General features: G+C 44.7%; 1 protein-coding gene across 1 annotated transcript; it reads right to left on the minus strand.

Moving 5' to 3' along the window:
- Positions 1 to 702: 702 nt before the first annotated feature.
- LOC146967121 (CD5 antigen-like) lies at positions 703 to 18,303 on the minus strand. Its single transcript, XM_085762177.1, has 4 exons — positions 18,197 to 18,303; positions 11,358 to 11,390; positions 1,044 to 1,325; positions 703 to 731 (listed from the first exon to the last, which is right to left on the minus strand). The coding sequence occupies exons 1-4, from the start codon at positions 18,240 to 18,242 to the stop codon at positions 703 to 705; spliced, it is 390 nt and encodes a 129-aa protein (XP_085618303.1). The 5' UTR covers positions 18,243 to 18,303.
- Positions 18,304 to 20,238: the final 1,935 nt, after the last annotated feature.

Genomic DNA, 20,238 nt, shown 5'->3' on the forward strand with positions numbered 1-20,238 from the left:
CCACTGTGCAATCAGAGGTTACTCGCTCTGGCCAAGTAACCATAAATACAAATAAAAGTAAATTATACTAATCACAATGTAATTAAAGGTTAGTCGCTCTAGGCAAGTAACCGTGAATACAAATAAATAGGTAAATCATACTAATCATAGTGTAATTAAATGTTACTCGCTCTGGACAAGTAAAAAAATATATCTTTACTCAAAACAATAAGTAAATTGTGTTTTTCAGTAAAGGTTACTTGATTAAACCTAGTATTATATCAAATTAGTAAAGGTTACTCATTTTTTCTAAGTCTTGGTGACTATTATGTTTTACAGTGTACAGGAGTTACTAAAGAGTCATGTGATGTGATTTGCTGCCACAGATTAAATAAATTCATGAGGAGTGAAAAGGATTTACAGCGTCTCTGACGACTTTACATCAGAAATAAACCAGAGAGAAATCTGTCAAACTCTCAAGAATGAGATCTGTCAGAGATGATGAGCTCAAAAAGACAAAAGTGTTAAAACTGTTGGTGTTAAAGAAAATAATGATGCAGAGGAATGATAGTGAGAGAGGAAGATGACTCACTACACTAAGTCAGTCAGCTGACCAGTGACCACAGTGACAGTGAGCAGTCTACAGACGCTACGGTGAAGCAGCCCAACACTGTCACATGGTCAGATGCTGTGGGAGGAAGAAGACACTGCAGTTCAGCCCACTCACTGTGAGTGTTGTTTTACCAGCGTCACTGTGGTGAACAGTGGGAGCACTCACAGAGGTGTGAAGACTTCCTCCAGGACATAGTGCTCACCTCATCAGTGAGTTTACATGTATTCTGATCCTCCCCTGCTCAGGGGTTAGCTTCACCTGTACCTGCAGGGAGCCCATGATTGGGTGGGGGGTTCTCCAATACAGACGATGATGTAACATGTTGAGATATTAAATGTCTTGTTTTCAGACCTTCACTCACTTCAATACAAAAAGAACCTGTTACTGAACATCTCTGCCTCCGAAACAAAGGAAGGAAGACACTAAACCTGACTGTCACTGATGGACTTACCTGAACAGGTGATCTCCACGGTGGAGGAAGTGGAATATGATGATGAACACTCCCTCAGGGTAGATCCAGACTGAACACAGTTACCGATGATCCTCCACACAGACCTCTCTGAGGACTCCTCTCTTCTTCTTGTTGAAACAACAGAGCCACAGTCCAGATCTCTACAGGCTACAGATGATGCCTTCAGGTTCCAGTAGAAGTCCTCCACTGGTCTCCACTCTCCTCGTTTCAGCTGCAGTTCACCTGCACAGCGACTGGCTCCTCCCACCAACCTGACAGGCTCTGAACACAGAGAAGAGAGTGAAGAGTAAAATAAGTGAGTTTGATTAAAACAGAAATGAAGCAAATCCAAACTGTAGCTCCACTTGTACCTGAGCAGGCGAGTCCAACAGCTTTGCCAGGTGAGCAGCTGGTTCTAGTTGAGCCTGAGCTTCTACAGTCCAGGAGAGCTGACTCATGGCCTCCACACTGGAACTCTTTGGTGCACATTGGAGCCTCCACTGCTCCATAGAGCGCCCCCTGGAGGACTGAAGGAGCCCCACAGCCAAGCTCCCTACAGACCACCTCTGCATCCTGCTGGTCAAAGTCATCTTCACACACTGAGGACCACCACTGGTTGGACTGGTTGGACTTGACCTCCAGTCTGCCAGAACACACACTGGTCCCATTCACCAGCCTGACAGAGTCTGCAGAGAGAGACACAACATTTAAAGTTTGATCCTGACCTTTATTTACTGTCATATCAACTTTAAAGTCATCAGCATTAAAGAAACTCACAGTCCAGCTGTTGAGTCAAAGATTTAAGTCAACCAACGGTCTGGACTTCAACATCTTCACAGAAACAACTTTAAAGTCAAGCGCAACTGGCCGTAAAATCCTCTTAATATGTCACAGAGACTCAGGAATAATGTTCATATAACATGATGAACTCACCAACAACAATAGTACAGCCAGAGTATTCGCATTTAAAATCTTTTTTGCAGACTGCAAATCATGTTTATGTTTTGAATTTACGTGTTGGCATGTTGCGCCACCTAGCCCTCTCTCCCAGTCATGGTGGCGTCAGTGGCATTTCAGCCTCCGGTCTGCTTCCACTGAGCTGCTGCTACGACTGGGAGAAAAAACGAGATCACTGTGTTTTGAATTTGACTGCAGTAACCGTTTTTGGCCACATTCTTACATATGGCACCTTTAACCTACAGGAGTTACTAAAGAGTCATGTGATGTGATTTGCTGCCACAGATTAAATAAATTCATGAGGAGTGAAAAGGATTTACAGCGTCTCTGACGACTTTACATCAGAAATAAACCAGAGAGAAATCTGTCAAACTCTCAAGAATGAGATCTGTCAGAGATGATGAGCTCAAAAAGACAAAAGTGTTAAAACTGTTGGTGTTAAAGAAAATAATGATGCAGAGGAACATATCAACTTTAAAGTCATCAGCATGTGTCCAGAAATGAGTTCCTTGTCTGTCCCCAGGGCCGGCTCTAGGCATAGGCAGGGCCGTAGCCAGGATTTTTGAAATACCGAGGTCATAGTCGTGGTGCGCGGGGGGGGTGGCGTCAGAAATTTGGGGCAATTTTATATTAAAAGGCTTCAATCTGGTGCACTTTGACAGATAAAAACTACACACATCATATTAGATTAATGCCATTTTTTTATGATATTATCATCACTAGTGATCATCCAGAGAAGACCCAACTTCACTGAATTCTGATGAGAACACACCATCTATTACAAACAGTAGACTAGCTCCTCACATTCGTAGCAGCCACAGAGTAGCAAAAATATTATATTATAAAGTTTAATTCCAGCTCGAAAAAAAAAAGTCTGAAATGCAATGTGAAGGTCCTGGTTGTTAACATAAAGATGAACAGGTTCGTAGGGTGAAGTGTGCACTCTTTTTTACCATAGCTATAGCCTACTATTTTTGGGTGACTTCCTTCTGGAGCGTCAGCTGTGTTCCTCACTTTGAAACAGGCCCAGGAAGTTTGTTTTCTTTTCCTTATAGTTACCACAAACATACATCTGACTGCTCCTTGTTGCAGCAAATTTTGGTTTGTGTTATAATTGGTTATTCACGTTGTTTAGCTATGTAGTATTTCTATGCATATTTTTTATTAGTAAAATATTGGTGTCAAACTTCATTTCGGTTGTATGGTCTTCTTTGAATGGGAAAATATGAAGAGGTCTAGGTGAAATCAAAATGAGCCAAAAACAGTTGTATTTGGATGGAGTGAATATTATGACACAGGCTATTAGTGAAATATAGCCTAATTAGTTTTCCAAAGGTCAAATTCCACCTGGACATATCTCTGATAATAAAACAGCTGCAAAATTGCTCAGGTTCATTTTTTTAGCATCTACTTTTACACAGTTAGCCTACACATTACTTATTCATTTGCCTGATATCCCATGATTCAAAGGTCGATTTTACTCTAATGTGATATTTGTTAGTATTCTTACTAGGCAGAGATGAAAAATTTACATTTTCTACTGTAGCCTACTCCAGACATGTCTGTAGTAATCTCACCGGTCTTAGCTTTCTTTAAATAAATAAATAAATAAATAAAAAAGACTGAAATAAAACTAATGGTTGCCTAAACTTTACACCGTATGCTCTTTGTTAAATCTGTCCAAAATTTTTTAGAAACAATTTCACAGTCTTTGTTTGTGAAATATTTGTGCTTGTGCACCACATATGCTCACATCTTGTGCATCTCCAGGGGGCTAAGCCCCCCCTGTCCTTAAAACTTAGTGACGCCCCTGTCTGTAAACATAAAATGTATCATGTCACTGTGCTTTTCACATAATGTTGATGGAAGAATGGACAGTGCAGATGCCCCCTCAGTATAGTATCTGTAGGAAGGAGGTCTCTTCTCTCCCCCACTTAGCTCAACTAGTGCATAGTGCAGGACACAGACAGTAAACGGCGCTGAATTGACCCTATTAAACAGCTGTTTTCTCCGCATACATGAGGTTCCGTCCCGAAATAATACAGCGCTTCAAGTGCACGTATGTACGAAACCTTTACAGTGTAACAACTGGTTGGAAAGAGCAGTTTATCTAAAGCCAACTCACTCAGTAGCCTTCTCCTCCATGCACGCAGGCTCCGCGACGCGCTGTATCACTCGCTTTTTCCGAATGAATCGCCTTTTTTCCCGCGACCAGTAAACAAACACCAGCGTACGTGAGGGCGTCGATAAACAAGAGCATTATGCCTACCGGAATTGTTTGGACAAGAGAGGAGAGTCACTCAGTCACCTTCCATCTGCCCTCCCTAATACTTTGCACTTTTTTTTTTTTTTTTTTCCATTCATTAGGCCGAAAAAAATACCGAGGTCATGACCTCAATGGTAGCTACGGCCTTGGGCATAGGCGATATAGGCGGTCGCCTAGAGCGCCAACTGCTGGAGGGGCGCCGCCAGTCAAGGGGAAAAAAAAAAAAAAAAAGATTATAATGATGATTTATGTCCGCTGGCGCCCCCTCACTTAGTGTTTTCTGTGTAGAAAAAAAACCCCAAAACAAATAAATAAACAATGACAAACATGTTCCTAAATTGTGTATAGTCACACACACAGCAGATACCTGTCTGCAGCAGGAATGCTCTCAAGCCGTTTTCTTGTTAGAAATGCCACATTTTTAATTAGATGTGTGGCACAAATGCCGGCGCGTTTGCGCGACCGTCTCGATATGTTTTTTTTTTTTTTTTTTCATATTTCGGTCATTTACGCAGTAGAAATGCGGTTCAACTACTGTGATTGGGAGACTCTCCTCTTTCAAATACGCACGGCCGCACGCCCTTGATGACCTGTCAATCAAAACAACAACTGTGAAGCGCTTCGAAACAGCAGAGTCGGATGATGACGGTGCTTCAGAGGTTTAAAAAAAGACGAGAGAGTTGAGATTTCAGCCTGCTCAGACAGCAGGGCCAGTGGGCCATAGCTCCAGATCAGCTCCAGCTCTGTATTCAGACCTGCTGAGCTATCAAACTAGCTTTTTTTTTACCTCTCAAACAGTACCACAGTGACAACACATATAGGGTACATTATATAGGCCAAATATTGTACATTTTGTGTGTTTTTTGTCTATTTAGTTGATATTTGGAGAAAATTTCTCATTTAGGGGTACACACATCTCATGAAGTTTGAAATGTAACGTGAAGTCAAAATTTTGCTTCTGTTATCCCACATTTGAGACATTTGGTGAGAATGACAGTTAGGCCTAACATTTATGCTCAAAAAGCAATTTCACAAATTTTTTTCTACACTTATCGCCTTATATCATACAGTATATTCCACTGCTTTTGTGAAGCCCAGACTTTCATATACCCATTTCAAGCACCACAACAGTTTGTTCTCATGATTGTCAGTCCCTCCAGGAATTCGCGATGTTGCGATCGCAACAATTAACGCAAATTCAGCCAATCCCCGCAAATTTTTTTCTACACTTATCGCCTTATATCATACATTATATTCCACTGCTTTTGTGAAGCCCAGACTTTCATATACCCATTTCAAGCACCACAACAGTTTGTTCTCATGATTGTCAGTCCCTCCAGGAATTCGCGATGTTGCGATCGCAACAATTAACGCAAATTCAGCCAATCCCCGCAAATTTTTGCGATCTTGCAATTTTGTACAATCACCGCAACTTTTCCGCAAATTGGACCAATCATCGGTGCTTTCCGCGAGTTACACAGCAGAGAGTGTGAGTCTGGACGGAGCGGTGGTTGAAAGTGAGTCCACGGAGGAACGGCGTGGCTGGGCTGACGGCAAGAAACTTGATACAATGTGCACAAAGTGATAAGTAAAGGAACACAAGCTGAGTTGAACGTGTTGAGTGTGTGAGTTGTCCTGGTTGACGACCCGAGGCTGTGTCAACCCCGCAGCACTCGCCGAGGGGGGATCCAGTGAGTGCGCCACTGCAGGGCCGGAGCGGAGCAGCCGGCGGCCAGGTTCCCCTTCCCCCATCCTAAGGCCCTGGCTTGAGTAGCCACCCTCCCCTTTTTATTCAAAGACTGGACTGTTTTAATGGCATTTTAAAGCAGTTCTTTTACCACGATTTTTAAACAGACATTTTAATTAAAAGTAAAACAACTTCCTGTGCCTTTCTTAACAAGTGGAAAATTGCTGGTATAACAGGACCTCACATTATTTTGTGACATTTCAAAATTTTCAATTTTCCTTTTATTTTTAATTATTCAGAACAAAACTGCAACTTTTTTTTTGCAACTTTCGCTGTCTCCCGCAATTTAATCGCAACAAAAGCGCTTAAAACATCGCAACATGCACCACAATTTTTTCAAAATGTGGCCGCAAAATCAGGCATTTTAGGCCGCAACAATCACAAAAAAAGCCTGCGAAATCCTGGAGGGACTGGATTGTGAAGAGACTAATTTTTTCATGTCTTCACCCGATTTACTCAATGCAGTTTTACTGATTGTTGTGCAAGTTGTGTATCTCAGGGTCAGAGGGGACATAGAGATACACTGCTATGTTATCGTTATGATCATGCTGTCACTGACTGGATGTCACAAAACTTCTTACGTTTGAATGCAAGCAAAACTGAAATATTAGTCGTAGGCCCGACCAACCAACTACCACTCCTCACCAACCTTAGGCTAAACATTGATGGCTGTATTATCACTCCACACCATACAGTTAAAAACCTCGGCGTGACCTTTGATTCCACCTTGTCTTTTGACAGACACATCAGGGAAATCACCCAGACAGCATTTTTTCATCTCCGTAACATTTCAAAGATCCGTCCTCTCCTAAGTACCTCAGACGCAGAGATTTTGGTTCATGCTTTTGTTTCATCCAGATTAGACTACTGTAATATTCTCTTTTCCGGCCTACCACACCGTAGCACACACAAATTACAACTTGTCCAAAATACAGCTGCCAGAATACTCACCAAAACTAGGAAATTTGATCATATAACCCCAGCTCTAATCTCACTCCACTGGCTCCCAATCAAATCCAGATCAGATTCACCAAAATGGCTAGAGCCGGCCCTGTCTGTCCTCAACACAACCATTAAAGTTGGGGACAGTCAAAGACTCAAGTCAACCAACGGTCTGGACTTCAACATCTTCACAGAAACAACTTTAACATCATTAGTTAAGCGACCTTGTTAGTCCACTTTAACCTACAGGAGTTTCTAAAGAGTCAGGTGATGTGATTTGCTGCCACAATTGAAATAAATTCATAAGCAAACAAGTGCTGAAGAGGTACTAGAGAACTCAGCTGTAGTGGAAAAGCGCCTTTACCGAGCCGTGCCGTTCCGTGCTGTGAAAGTGTAGTGGAAAAGCGCCATAAGCTAAGCTAGTCTCTCATGCAGTTGTTATTCCTCCCCTCCTCTAGAGGTGTGTGAGACTGAGAAGAAGAGTGCTGTGCTGTACTAACAATAATATTGCTGTACGCAGGTGAGCTCCCGTTTGCTTTTGTGTATTTTTTTTATTGCATTTGTGATGATTTCACATTTCTTTTTCGGTTACACCCCGCCTTTCCGAAGCCCCGCCTTTCCGACAATAGACTTCCATTCATCGTAATAGCGGGGTTTTCTATTTTTTCTAAAGACCCCGCTATTCTGAAAAGGCTATTGGGGGAAACCCCCAGTGCGCAGTGCGCATTGATCCTTTTTTCCTTTTTGGGGTCGAAACGGATCATGTGCATAATTAACTGCAAAACAAGCAAATACTTAATATTAATGACATACTGTATAATGTTCATTATGCTTAGCCTGTCTAGCCTCTACCTGGTCTTTTTACTAAACTTAACCAACTCCTTTCTTCATTGCCTAAGTCCAACCGCATCTCCCTCAGTCAGCTGTCAGCACGAGCGGCGGCTGCAGCAGCCTCGCTCCCCTGTGAGCTCAAGCCGGGTTCAGCCGCGCTCGAGCGGCGCAGGGGGGGAGAAAAAAAGTGTATTTCTATTACTGTGTGGGAGATCTCCAACAACGGAGTCGGGGAGAAAGCAAGTGGGACAGATCCGCCTAGTCCCTGAGCAGCGCACGTTTCACAGACAAGCCACAACACAGAATGTAAACAATGCCACGCGGTTCAGAACCTTGGACATTGGACAGCTGCGGGGGGAGGGTGTCGGAACAGCGGTGTTTCGAAGTGGGGGTATTTCGGAACAGCGGGGTGTCGAAGTGGAGGTGTGTCGGAATGGAGAGCTGTCCCCTTCTTTTTCACCCTTTAGGTGTTGATGTTCATTAAAGCAGAAGTAAGCGATCCAGTCGTTTTGGCGAATGCTGCGTTCCAGGCAGGCTTTTGAAACCGTAAATTACGGCTTCAAGTCACGACTTACGACTTTGTAGCGTTCCAGGCAACCCACTCGTGTTTTTCCGACCTGTTTTACCTGTGAAAGTCACTATAACGGCCACTCATAACTTCCGACCCGTGAACTCGTACTGGTACGACTTCACAGGTCGGAAAAACACGAGTTACGGGTTGCCTTGAACGCACCATAACTTCTTGTCAGCCGACGGAGTTAGCAGCCCCCGCCCTCCTCATGGATCTATTGGTCCTCGTCCCTACGTCACCACATTCAGGCGCATCCCTTGGCTGCACACAAAGCCCTTCATGCCGTTCTCTCTCCTCATTGGATAAAAACTGTAGGATACAAGAAAAGTTTTCTCCTGGGCTCAGAGCAGAGCAGAGGGACTGACAGACCCGTATTTCGGTCCAAACACTCTATGTAAGTGATTGCTGTCGGAAGATATAACTATTTAAGACTTATATTAACACAAAAATATCGCTTACTTCTGCTTTAATGTTCTTATTTACTTACTAAAATATTGCCAGTAGGTCTTGGGGGGTTGTTTGGTGATTGTATTATGACCATGAGAAGGAGATTAGGAGTTACACATGCAGCCCGAAAAATGGCTGATGAGAAGAGAGGTGTGTGAGACTGAGAAGACGAGTGCTGTGCTGTACTAACAATAATATTGCTGTACGCAGAATAAATCTCCCCCTGCTGGCCAAAACGAGAACTGTGGTCCTTCTTTCCTCAACGTCACAACACAACACAGACCGGTTACATAAGTCCAAATTCAATTTTCCCTCCATTGAAAGGAAACAACATGAAGTGAGGAGAGAGAGAGAGCGACGGCTCCTTCCTGACCCAGGAGCTTCTCCCTCCCTCTGACCCAGCCAGAACAGCACCAGAACCCTCTTGGTACCAGGACTTCCTAAGCACTGCTGACGCTTGTATCAAAAAAGGCTATACTGTTATCTCTTGAAATGTTAGATGAAATATTAAATGTCTTGTTTTCAAACCTTCACTCACTTGAATACAAAAAAGAACATGTTACTGAACATTTCTACCTCCGCAACAAAGGAAGGAAGACACTGAACCTGACTGTCACTGATGAAGTCACTGATGGACTTACCTGAACAGGTGATCTCCACGGTGGAAGAAGAGGAAGCTGAATATGAACACTCCCTCAGGGTAGATCCATACTGAACACAGTCGGTGTTGATCCTCCACACAGACCTCTTTGAGGACTCCTCTCTTGTTGTTGAAACAACAGAGCCACAGTCCAGCTCTCTACAGGCTACAGATGCTGCCTTCAGGTTCCAGTAGTAGATGAAGCCGCCGGCGTCCACTGGTCTCCACTCTCCTTGTTTCAGTTGCAGTTCACCTGCACAGCGACTGGTTCCTCCCACCAGCCTGATAGACTCTGAACACAGAGAAGAGAGTGAAGAGTAAAAGAAGTGAGTTTGATCAAAACAGAAATGAAGGAAATCCAAACTGTAGCTCCAGTTCTAAATAATATCTAAATAAATGTATTTATTTATGTATATATTTTATTAATTTATTTTTGCTCCATCTTGTGGTAGCATGAAGAATGACGCTGATATAAAAACATGAGAATAAAACCTTGATGTGCTGATGGAGCAAACCCTTCGATCTGCTGGAGATGTTAATAAAGTAAATGGAACTTCATTAGTGGTTGTTCCTTTTCCTACTCTTAAAGCAGAAGTAAGCGATCCGGTCGTTTTGGCTAATACTGCGTTCCAGGTAGGCTTTTGAAACCGTAAATTACAGCTTCAAGTCACAACTTACGACTTTGTAGCGTTCCAGGCAACCCACTCGTGTTTTTCCGACCTGTTTTACCTGTGAAAGTCACTATAACGGCCACTCGTAACTTCTGACCCGTGAACTCGTACCAGATTGAACTGGTATGACTTCACAGGTCGGAAAAACACGAGTTACGAGTTTCCTTGAACGCACCATAACAGTCCTCGTCCCTACGTCACCACATTCACGGCGTCCCTTGGCTGCACACACAGCCCTGCATGCCGTTCTCTCTCCTCATTGGATAAAAACTGTAGGATACGATAAATGTTTTCTCCTCGGCTCAGAGCAGAGCAGAGTGACTGACAGACCCGTGTTTGTGCCTGTTGCTCTTCTGACACTTGCATTTCTGGATCAAAGAGCTCGTGTAAGATAAATATATACAACAATTGTTGTTCTATTCACAAAACCACCATCGGGGGCGGGGGGGACGCCACTAAACAGCAATAATACAGACGCACCGTGCCGTGTCACAGCCTCTCGCCGCGGAACGTGAGGGTCTGTCGGCCACAGCAGCTCGGGAACACCGGTCCCACCGGTGGTCGCGGTCCTTCTGTGGTACGGGTCGGTGATGCCGGTCTGCTTTGGCCCAGAGACCATCAGATTTTACTGCGGGAGGATCTTGGGGAGGACACGGTGTTGCTCCAGATGAAGACCGGGCAGGACTGTCGACTGAGAGCTTCCTGTTTCTGCTCCGAGCTGCTGGAGCCTCGCGGGTGAGAGCGGAGCAGCTGCTGCATCCACATGCACAACTCCGTTTGCAAAAGCCGAGTTATCATAAAAACTTCCAGATCATGAGCTGTCATGAGACTTTGATCGTCATCTATTTCAGTTCTGCTCGTCGTAGAGTCCCCAAATTTACACATAATGTGTATTAAAGTGTCTATTTTAATAATTTTTTTAAAAAAAGCAAAAAACGTAAAATCTCGTTTTTGGCACTCAACGCATGGGAACGAAAAACGAGAAATTACGTGGTTGGCACTCAATGAGTTAAGTTCACTCTATTGCAGGACCTTCAGTGACCCTTGAAAACTATCCTCAGTGAAGTAGATCTACTTTTTGTAAATGTAAACGAGATGATCTGTGACCAGGAAGGTGAAGGACCAACAGCTGATGATCATTGGGGACAGTGAAATCATGTAGTCATGCTCATTTCAGTGCTGAGACATAGACACCACACTCATCCATCCACCAGCACCTTCATGTGTCCTCATCCTGTTTACCTGTGGAGCTGTGGCTTCCTTCAGCCCAGAGTCCTGAGGAGAAAACCAGAAAGGAAACATCAGTGAGATCTGTGAAGACAGCGACGTCACTAAGAAGCAGAAACAGTCGCACCATCATACAGGTCAGGAACAATGAAATGAATCCCCAACACATCCATCACAGCAGCATCAGCTCCCACAATCCTCCACAATGAGCTCCATAAATCTGCAGGAGCTTGAAGATTTCATATGTAACATGTTAGAACACTATAAATGTTTGGTTTGTAGAACAACATCAGTTTGTACGTCTTAATAACATGCAAATATAATAGATATTTTTTTCAAAATTATTATGGTCAAACACTTGAGATAAAGAGATCACTCTCGAGTTCTTGCAGCAGAAAAAATGTTATCCTACAGACTTTTTAAAAATGATTATGACCAAACACTTTCACTGAAGTGATTAAGTGTGCAGTGGAAAAACTGCCATTTTACAGATTTTTTTCAGAATTATTATGGTCAAACACTTTAGATAAAGTAAGTATACTGAAGGTCCTAGAGCAGAAAAAAAATTTATTTTACTGATTTTTTTCCAAATATTATGACCAAACACTTTCTTGAAGTTATACTCAGGTTTTACTTAAGATATTTTCTTCAATTTTTATGATAACATATAAATTTCTATGTAAATCATATTGAAATAATCTCAATCTTATATATTAAATGCTAACATTAGGGATGTCCCGATCCGATCACGTGATCGGAAATCGGGGTCGATCACGTGGTTTCAGACTCGATCGGAATCGGACGTTACATCCCGATCAGGAATCGGATATATTACATATCTACATGTCAGGGTTTCCCTATCTGTCTAAAGCGAAGACGGGCCGCATGGGGGGCGTTCAGATGTATCATCTTTTGCACTCTCAAACACATTACTTTTACTGTAGACGTTCGTCATGTGCGCTCATTACCCAAAGCGACGCGCATTCGGTGCAGCGTGCTTGTGTTTTGTGCATGGTCTGTGGCGCACAGCTCCACGGTGTGTGTGTGTGGCTGCGTCGTCGCGGACAAGTAACGATATGAAATGACGGCGCTTGCGAGAGTGTGAGAGACGATCGTGTCACCGTGTCAGCTCACTGTTTGTTTGTGTGTGTGTGGCTGCGTTGTTTCACTGCTGACTTCCAAGCAGCTTGTTGTTGATGTTTGAGCGCTACACACACCTGCAGCAACAACAGTCACTGCAGCTTCTACTGAGAGCGAGTCCGACGTAACGCACGTGAGACCGACACACGGACCTACCGCGCAGATGTCGCGGACATTGTTAAACTTCTCATACTGTTGAATAAAAAACTACCGTTGTGTTGCGTGATGGCAGATACAGAACCAGGTATTTATTTAAAGTTAGAGAGGGAGAAGGAGCAAGGTGAGCTGGGTGAGGGAGGGAGGGAGAAGGAGCGGAGTGAGTGAGGGAGGGAGGTGAGGGAGGGGGGGGGGCAGACAGGCAGGAGAGGGTGGGATCAGGGGAGAGAGGCTGGTGATTGAGAAAGACATGATAAGCTATTTTATTTTTGACCAAATGTTCTTGTTGTTGACTTATGGATAACGGCATTAATATTATACTGTGGAGCTACTGTGCTAATATACATTGAGAGTTTACAATACTGCAATAAATGTCATGGGCTTGTTATTGAGGTAGAGTATTATTGTGAGATTGTGATATTGTTACATCCCTAGTAGAGCACAAAGAACAGAAAAATAGTGGGATGATACAGTTGATCTACATTAAAAACTTTACTGCGTTGCCAAAGTATCGGATCGGGACTCGGTATCGGCAGATACTCAAAATCAAATGACTCGGACTCGGACTCGGGGGCAAAAAAATGTGATCGGGACATCCCTAGCTAACATAAATGCTTACTGACTACAATAGCTATGACACCTATTGTCTTTTATATTGCTCTACTGGTTTGCCATCCCTTAGAATGAGGCGAGAGGCTCACTGGTTACTGTTTATATTTAAAGCACTTATCTGCAAATCTCCTGACTACATCTCCTCTTTATTATCCCCGCGCGGCGCGCCCATCACTATCCTACTGGGCACAATGATTGGTTTCTTTGTTTGTTCTGTGTGTATTTTTGTGATTTCTGTATTGTGCACTCAGCCCCATTGAAAATGAGGGTCTTTCTCAATGAGTTATAAATAAAGGTTTAAACCAAACTACCCTAACACTAACAAATCTCAGCAATAATACTTCTGACAATAAGTTACTGCTAAAACATGCACTTGTACTTATACACACACAGATTCTGAATACACATTTTGCGGATTCATGTACACACACAAATGTCAGTACACGTTTACAGATTGTTTGACACATTTACAAATCGTTTACGTTTGCTATGAGCTGTGGAGAGCACAGAGGACAGCGTTACGATGGCCGGCGTACAGCCTGCCGGAAATCAAGAAGAAGAAGAGGAAAAAATTCTGGGTTGTACCAGGTGTGCAGACTTGGTGTTGTTGTGTTTTGTGTTGTGTGGCACGCTGCCACCTCGGCGCCTAGCATGCATACAACATTCCACAGACTTTTGCGTCACCGTATGCACGCAGATTTCCACCCCCAAAAAAACGCTTGTCTAAACGTGGAATAAAAAGTAAGAACGCAACGCCACTTTTGCGTTTTCTGTTCAGATCACTTCCGTGTAGCCTAAACGTACACGCATTTGCATATAGTAAAGTAACAACTAGAACATTTCCTCTGGGAAATTTTGATAGGACCACCGGGGGCTACTGCCGGGTTGTGTGCGTGCAGTTTATTTAACCTTTATTTAACCAGGCAAAAATCATTAAGAACAAATTCTTATTTGCAATGATGGCCTGACACGCGGTAGAGGAGTGCGCGCACATGTCTGTCAAACACAGTGTAGTAGATTATCTGTGACTCAGAGGTTACCACGGCAACTGGAGGCGGTTGTCAATGACGACAGGCAGAAACGTGGAGAAAAAGAGGAACTGCACCGCTAGATGGGGGTAATTCCTACATACTGGGGCTTTAACCAAAAGTCTCTTGACATGTCAAACAAAGAAAACTATGGACTGTGGAAGTTTTAATGTTCAAAATACAAATAATATCATGACATGAGCCCTATGTTGTGGTAAAAAAAAAAAAAAAAGATTCAGTGGAAACATAGGCAGGGGTGGGGGGTATACTTTACGGCCCAGGTATTGTTACATCTGTAATTGTCCTGAATGTTTGTTGGCCTACGCACCTGAAAGAGAGTTTCTTTTTTTGGACAGTGAGTAAGAGCGCAAACACCTTTTCTCCTTTTACATCTGCAATTAAAAAGGTGAATTTAATGGAAAAAATTAAGAAAATGGCCTCCAACCTCAGAAGGTTAAGGGTGTGGAGGTTAGGAACGGGGTTGGAGGGGGACAGGGGCCCCTGGGTGTACTGGGGGTATTAGCCCTAACCCTAACCCAAACGTGTGCCAAAGTGCCCTCATGGCAGCCAAAACGTGTGCTAAAGTGTCCTCTTGGAAGCCAAAACACGTGCTGAAGTGCCCTCTTAAAGCTATGGTCTACGATTTGGAGCATTGGTAATTATTATTAACATCGTTTATACAGCGATTATGGTCCTGTGGTCCGATATACACAATATAAATAGCAAAAAGAACCAAAAAAATCCATTCAGTCTATCAGCCGTGGGCCTGCATAGAAATTGACCAATGGGCGCCGCGCGCCCCGTCCGGCTCCCACTGGCTCGTACCCTCCATCCTATCCCCTCGTCTCCCCTGCTCCTCCTCGACCCGCCTCGTCCCCACCCCCTCCGCTTAGAAACTACAAGTAGTTGTAACCGCTCTGAGCTGCTCAGCCACAGACACATGAACCCACCAATTCAGCGCCTGCTGCCCTCCACCCCCGGTCAGTCTGCCGAAAAAAAGCCCCACTAGGATTCAGAGAAGAACAGTACAGAAGCACAGAATGTGTTGCTGCCCTTATTACCGGTACCGGTGCCGCGTCGAGTCTCCCTGATCCTCTCCCCGACACACAGCCGCTTCCAGCCGCAGCCTGCAGGTCTCTCTGCACTGCGGCACCGCGGAGCTCCAGGCCCCGGTCTTCCTGCTCCTCTCCCCCAGACACAGCACCATGTGGCCGGTCACCCAGCGCGAGGAGTCTCCCTGTAGCATGAGGCTGTGCTAATGGTTGCTAATGGCGGCGCTGCTCGTACCAGCGGTCGCCGCGGTCCCGTTGCCGGGGACGGCGACGACGGTACTGGCACCGCCTCGTTACCGGCAGCTGGTGCACAGCAGGTAACGAGGCGGTATTAGTGGGCTAGCGCCGAGCACAGCCTCATGCTACAGGGAGACTCTTGGCGCTGGGTGACCCAGGACAGGGTGCTGTGTCTGGGGAAGAGAAGCAGGAAGAGTCGGGGCCTGGAGCTCCGCGGCACCGCGGTGCAGAGAGACCCAGGCTGCAGCGGCGGTGCTGAGTTTATGTTGAACAGGTAATCTTTGGTTTTATTGTGGAAGTTGTGACTGTGAATATGACATTTTACTCCGCATTCAAAGCCGCGTTTGGTTTCTGCAGGCAGCAGGCTTGTTGCTTGCTCCGCTCTGCTCTGTGAGGGGAGGGGGGGAGGCGTGTCGCGAGGAGGTCCCGAGGGGCGGGCCATACGAGCTCGGAGGGGAGGGGCGGGGGTGTGTGAGAGGTGCTTTTTTCAAATTTTTCTCATCCTCTTTCAAAACGTAGACCATAGCTTTAAGTGGCGAGGATGCACTATATGTGCCCTTTTTTTTCCTTTTCGCCCCTGCCCTTCAAAAAGTCTGTGCACGCCACTGATTTGGAGGACTAGTCGTGAACCGAAAATAAGTAGGAAAAAAATCCTTCGCCCGGGCACTATTTCATAGCTGTAGGGGTCAGTGCCCGGTGTGCTTGCCCACGTGGCCCTAATAATTTAGGCATGGGAGTCTCAAAGGGTCAAACAAGAAAAATTGCACTCTTGCAAAACAGCCACTGCTGCTGTTTAGAAAAAATAAAAGCATCCTAGCATTTTAATTTAGACCACCCAATTAGAGAGAGGAGGGAGCGAGAAGGGAGCATTAGTTGTGTGTGGAATATATTCTGATATTCACAATGGCAAAAAGAAATTATTAGCTAGAGACACACAGCAAGAAAGGAGCAACCTTTCTACATATTTGACATATCTATGACATCAATACCACTTGTGCAGATTTTTAAACCCATCTGCAAAATTTCCACAGCATCTGTACAACCCTTCACCTCAAGAAGAGCCACCAGCGTGACTGTGTGAGTCAGACACATGTAAACAGAGAGAGAGAGGAAGGGAGGGAGGACGAGAGAGAGAGAGAGGAAGGGAGGGAGGACGAGAGAGAGGAGGGGAGAGAGAGTGTGAGTGAGTAGCCTCGTAAACCAGCCTCTCACGGAAATGCATTTCATTTCATTTCTGGCGGAGAGTCTGGCCTCATCCCAGCTGTAAGCGCTCGGCCTGAAACCCTCAGAAGGCCGAGCCAATCAGCGTCGCCCGTTGTGATTGACACAGCACGTTGGCCAATCAGGGACCGACTGGTGCAAAGCCCCCGTCACTACACCAACTTGCTGATTGGCTGAATGGGGTTGTCTGTCAACGCTACTACTCCCGCCCAGCCCAAACACTTACAGGGGGAATGAGAAATTAAATGAAATTGATTTCCGTGAGAGGCTGGTTTACGAGGCTAGTTCTATTGCCACAGACGGACCTGGCTGCCCAGAGAGGAGCGCCTCCGTCAGCTCTGTCCACACAGACCGGTGGAGGCAGCACTTCCTGCTGCACTGTGACACATACACACACATCAGGACACAGACATACACTAACAACACCAAACTTCAACACAGTCTCAGACATAGAAAAATTAAGTCATCTACTGGGAGAAAAAAGAGCCGCTGCTGTCGAAGCAGCAAAATATGTTTGTGCCTGTCACACAAAGCAGCTCTTCTCTTTTTGTGTGACAGGCATGACAGGAGCTCCTCGAGCAGCTGCTCTTGACCTGATTATTCATTCCCTCCAGGAATTTGCGATGTTGCGATCGCAAAAATTAACACAAATTCAACCAATCCCCGCAAATTTTTGCGATCTTGCAATTTTGTACAATCACCGCAACTTTTCCGCAAATTGGACCAATCGTCGGTGCTTTCCGCGAGTTACACAGCAGAGAGCGCGAGTCTGGACGGAGCGGTGGTTGAAAGTGAGTCCACGGAGGAACAGCGTGGCTGGGCTGACGGCAAGAAACTTGATACAACGTGCACAAAGTGATAAGTAAAGGAACGCAAGCTGAGTGTGTGAGCTGTCCTGGCTGACCGCCCGAGCCTGTGTTCCCCCGCAGCACTCGCCGAGGGGGAATCCAGTACGCCACCGCTTTTCATCGCGCGGTACGTCTTCACTTCACACACTCTTTCCGACCTACACTCTCAAGCGTAGGTCGATGTACAGAACAGGGTGAGATCAAAAAGAAGTAGAGCAGCACACACCTTATCTGTTGTTCACTTAGTTTCATACTATAAAGAGGTGCATCAGTGCCAGTGAATCTTTGCGGGTATGCCTGAGCAGTAGACGTTGGAAAAACTCCAACTTTTTCACTCTTTTTTTTTTCCCGCCCATCCCATTGACTTGTAGCAAAAAAAAATTTGCAGCAAAATTTGCATACTGTTGAGAAAAGTAATAACACACTGATCCCAATAAAAGTGCACGTTTTGGTAGCGAATCGAAAATCATCCGGAAGATGAAAAATAAAAAATCAACAGTATAACAATAGTGCTCGGTGCGATTGCAAATAATTCCTCCATACATGTCCCTCAGTCCTACCTGAGCTCCACAGCAGCAGCAGCAGCAGCAGGTGATCCATGTCCATGTAGACGTCTGTCTTCGTCTCTGTCTCCTCTCTGACTGCTGGACTCGTCCTCTGCTCCTCTGTTAACCTCAGGTTTTATCTCTTCATTAGCTACATGTGGTCAGTACATCTTATTAACCATCGCATGACTTGTTATTTCCTGAAAGACAGTTTCTCAGAAACACATATGCTGCTTTATCAGGACATCAACTCAACTCATTTCACACGGTTCATCTGCTGCATATAGAGTCACAGATCTCACCCTTTTATGAGGATTTTAACTGAAAGAAATCCTAATATAAATGGACTAAAGTCTGTTTTTATCTAATTGGAAAAACCCAGAGAGACTGCCACACAACCAGTGCTGCTGCTGCATGGCTCCAACACAGAGAACAGCAGGTGTGTGTTGTTATGATGCCCAGACACTAAGGGTCCATGTTGGTGACGAGTTGGTTTAACACCAGTCCTGACCTCATTTATGATCCTGAAATACTTTTATTTTAACTCCACATGAATAATAGTGACACTGAAACAACACTTATATAAAACACATACATGCCCCCCCCCTTCCCCTCTCAGAGGTTCAGCTGAGGCCTGTTGCTGAACGACTGATATCAGATCTCTGTGGTTTCGGACCTGATAACAGCTGCTGCTCAGAAAACTTTCCACGGAAATGTTTTTTTTTTTTTTTTTTTTTAATTTCTTTATCAGTTGTGCTTGATGTCGCAATATTACCGAAATGTGTGTGTGTGTGTGTGTGTGTGTGTGTGTGTGTGCGTGCTTGTGTGTGCACGCGCAGGTCAAATGGATTCACTGCAGACGAATCATAATTTCAGAATACGTTTATTTTCACTGTAAAAAAAATCAAACAAAAATAGATTTTCATGTCAGATTCAACCGGTTCGTTCTGCAGCTTCGAGGTCAACAGGTGTGTTTCTGTTTCTGTCAGCAGGCGAGCTGTCGGTCACACTGCAAACACCTGTCCAGATGTTCTGGACCCTTGTCGATAACAACACACACACACACACACACACACGGAGCACCTTCCTCCTGCCGCACTTTAGATAAATAAACTGTTATTTTTTTCTCTTTAAAGTGAAAAAAACAGACAAACTTCAGCTCTTCAACCTAAAAATATTTTTGTTGTTGTGTACTTAAGTGATGCCGAACTGTCAGGACCTGTCTGCAAACAGCCACTGTTGCTAGGCAACCACGGGAAGCAGTCCACGGAGAGGGACGTGATGATGCCCGTCCCGACCTAACACACACACACACACACACAGCATCTTTGTACAGAAGCAACAAAAGGAGGCGAAAACTACTGGTGTCTCTGCGCTGCTGCAAAAAACAGCTGCAGCCTGCAGAGAGCGCCTGAACGCAACAGTGTATTGACCCGGACACACACACACACACACACACACACACACACACACACACACACACACACACAGTGTTAGAGGCGGAGGCTTGACTCAGCTCAGTATCAGAGAGGTGAAGGACGACAGGAGTTCATCTCATCGGTTTGACGCTCGATTTCCTTCCTGTGCTTCGTTCGGTTCATTTCTAGGAAAATCAGCCGAAAGAAAAAAACCTTGTGTGTCCTCCTCTGCAACACAGAGAAGAGGAAGACGACTGAGTTACCACGAGGTTTCACATCAGACTATGAAAAATTAAACCATGAAAAATGTGTTTTTAAATGATCCTGACTCATAAAAACTTTGTTAAAGGGATAGTTCACCCAAAATTGAAATTTCATTTCTCATTATCTCCTCCCCCTCATGTGGACTAACAGGGCTGGGAGAAGTTTCAGAGTCCTCCATGGCTTCTCTGAGTTACAGGGGGTCTCGGCGTAGCAGTATTTGTCCATATAACGGTTGCAAATGGATGGCAACTGTCTTCGTAACAAAAAAACACACCAAAAAACATCCAAATACCTCCATGCTGCTCGTATGTAATTCCTGGTTTGTCAAAGAGGAGCTTCAAGAAGCTTCCGCTACAAAACAAGCTTGAAATATAG

The sequence above is a fragment of the Trachurus japonicus genome, chromosome 19, assembly GCF_045865225.1.
Source record: "Trachurus japonicus isolate A0001 chromosome 19, Traja_1.0".
NCBI lineage: Eukaryota > Metazoa > Chordata > Actinopteri > Carangiformes > Carangidae > Trachurus > Trachurus japonicus.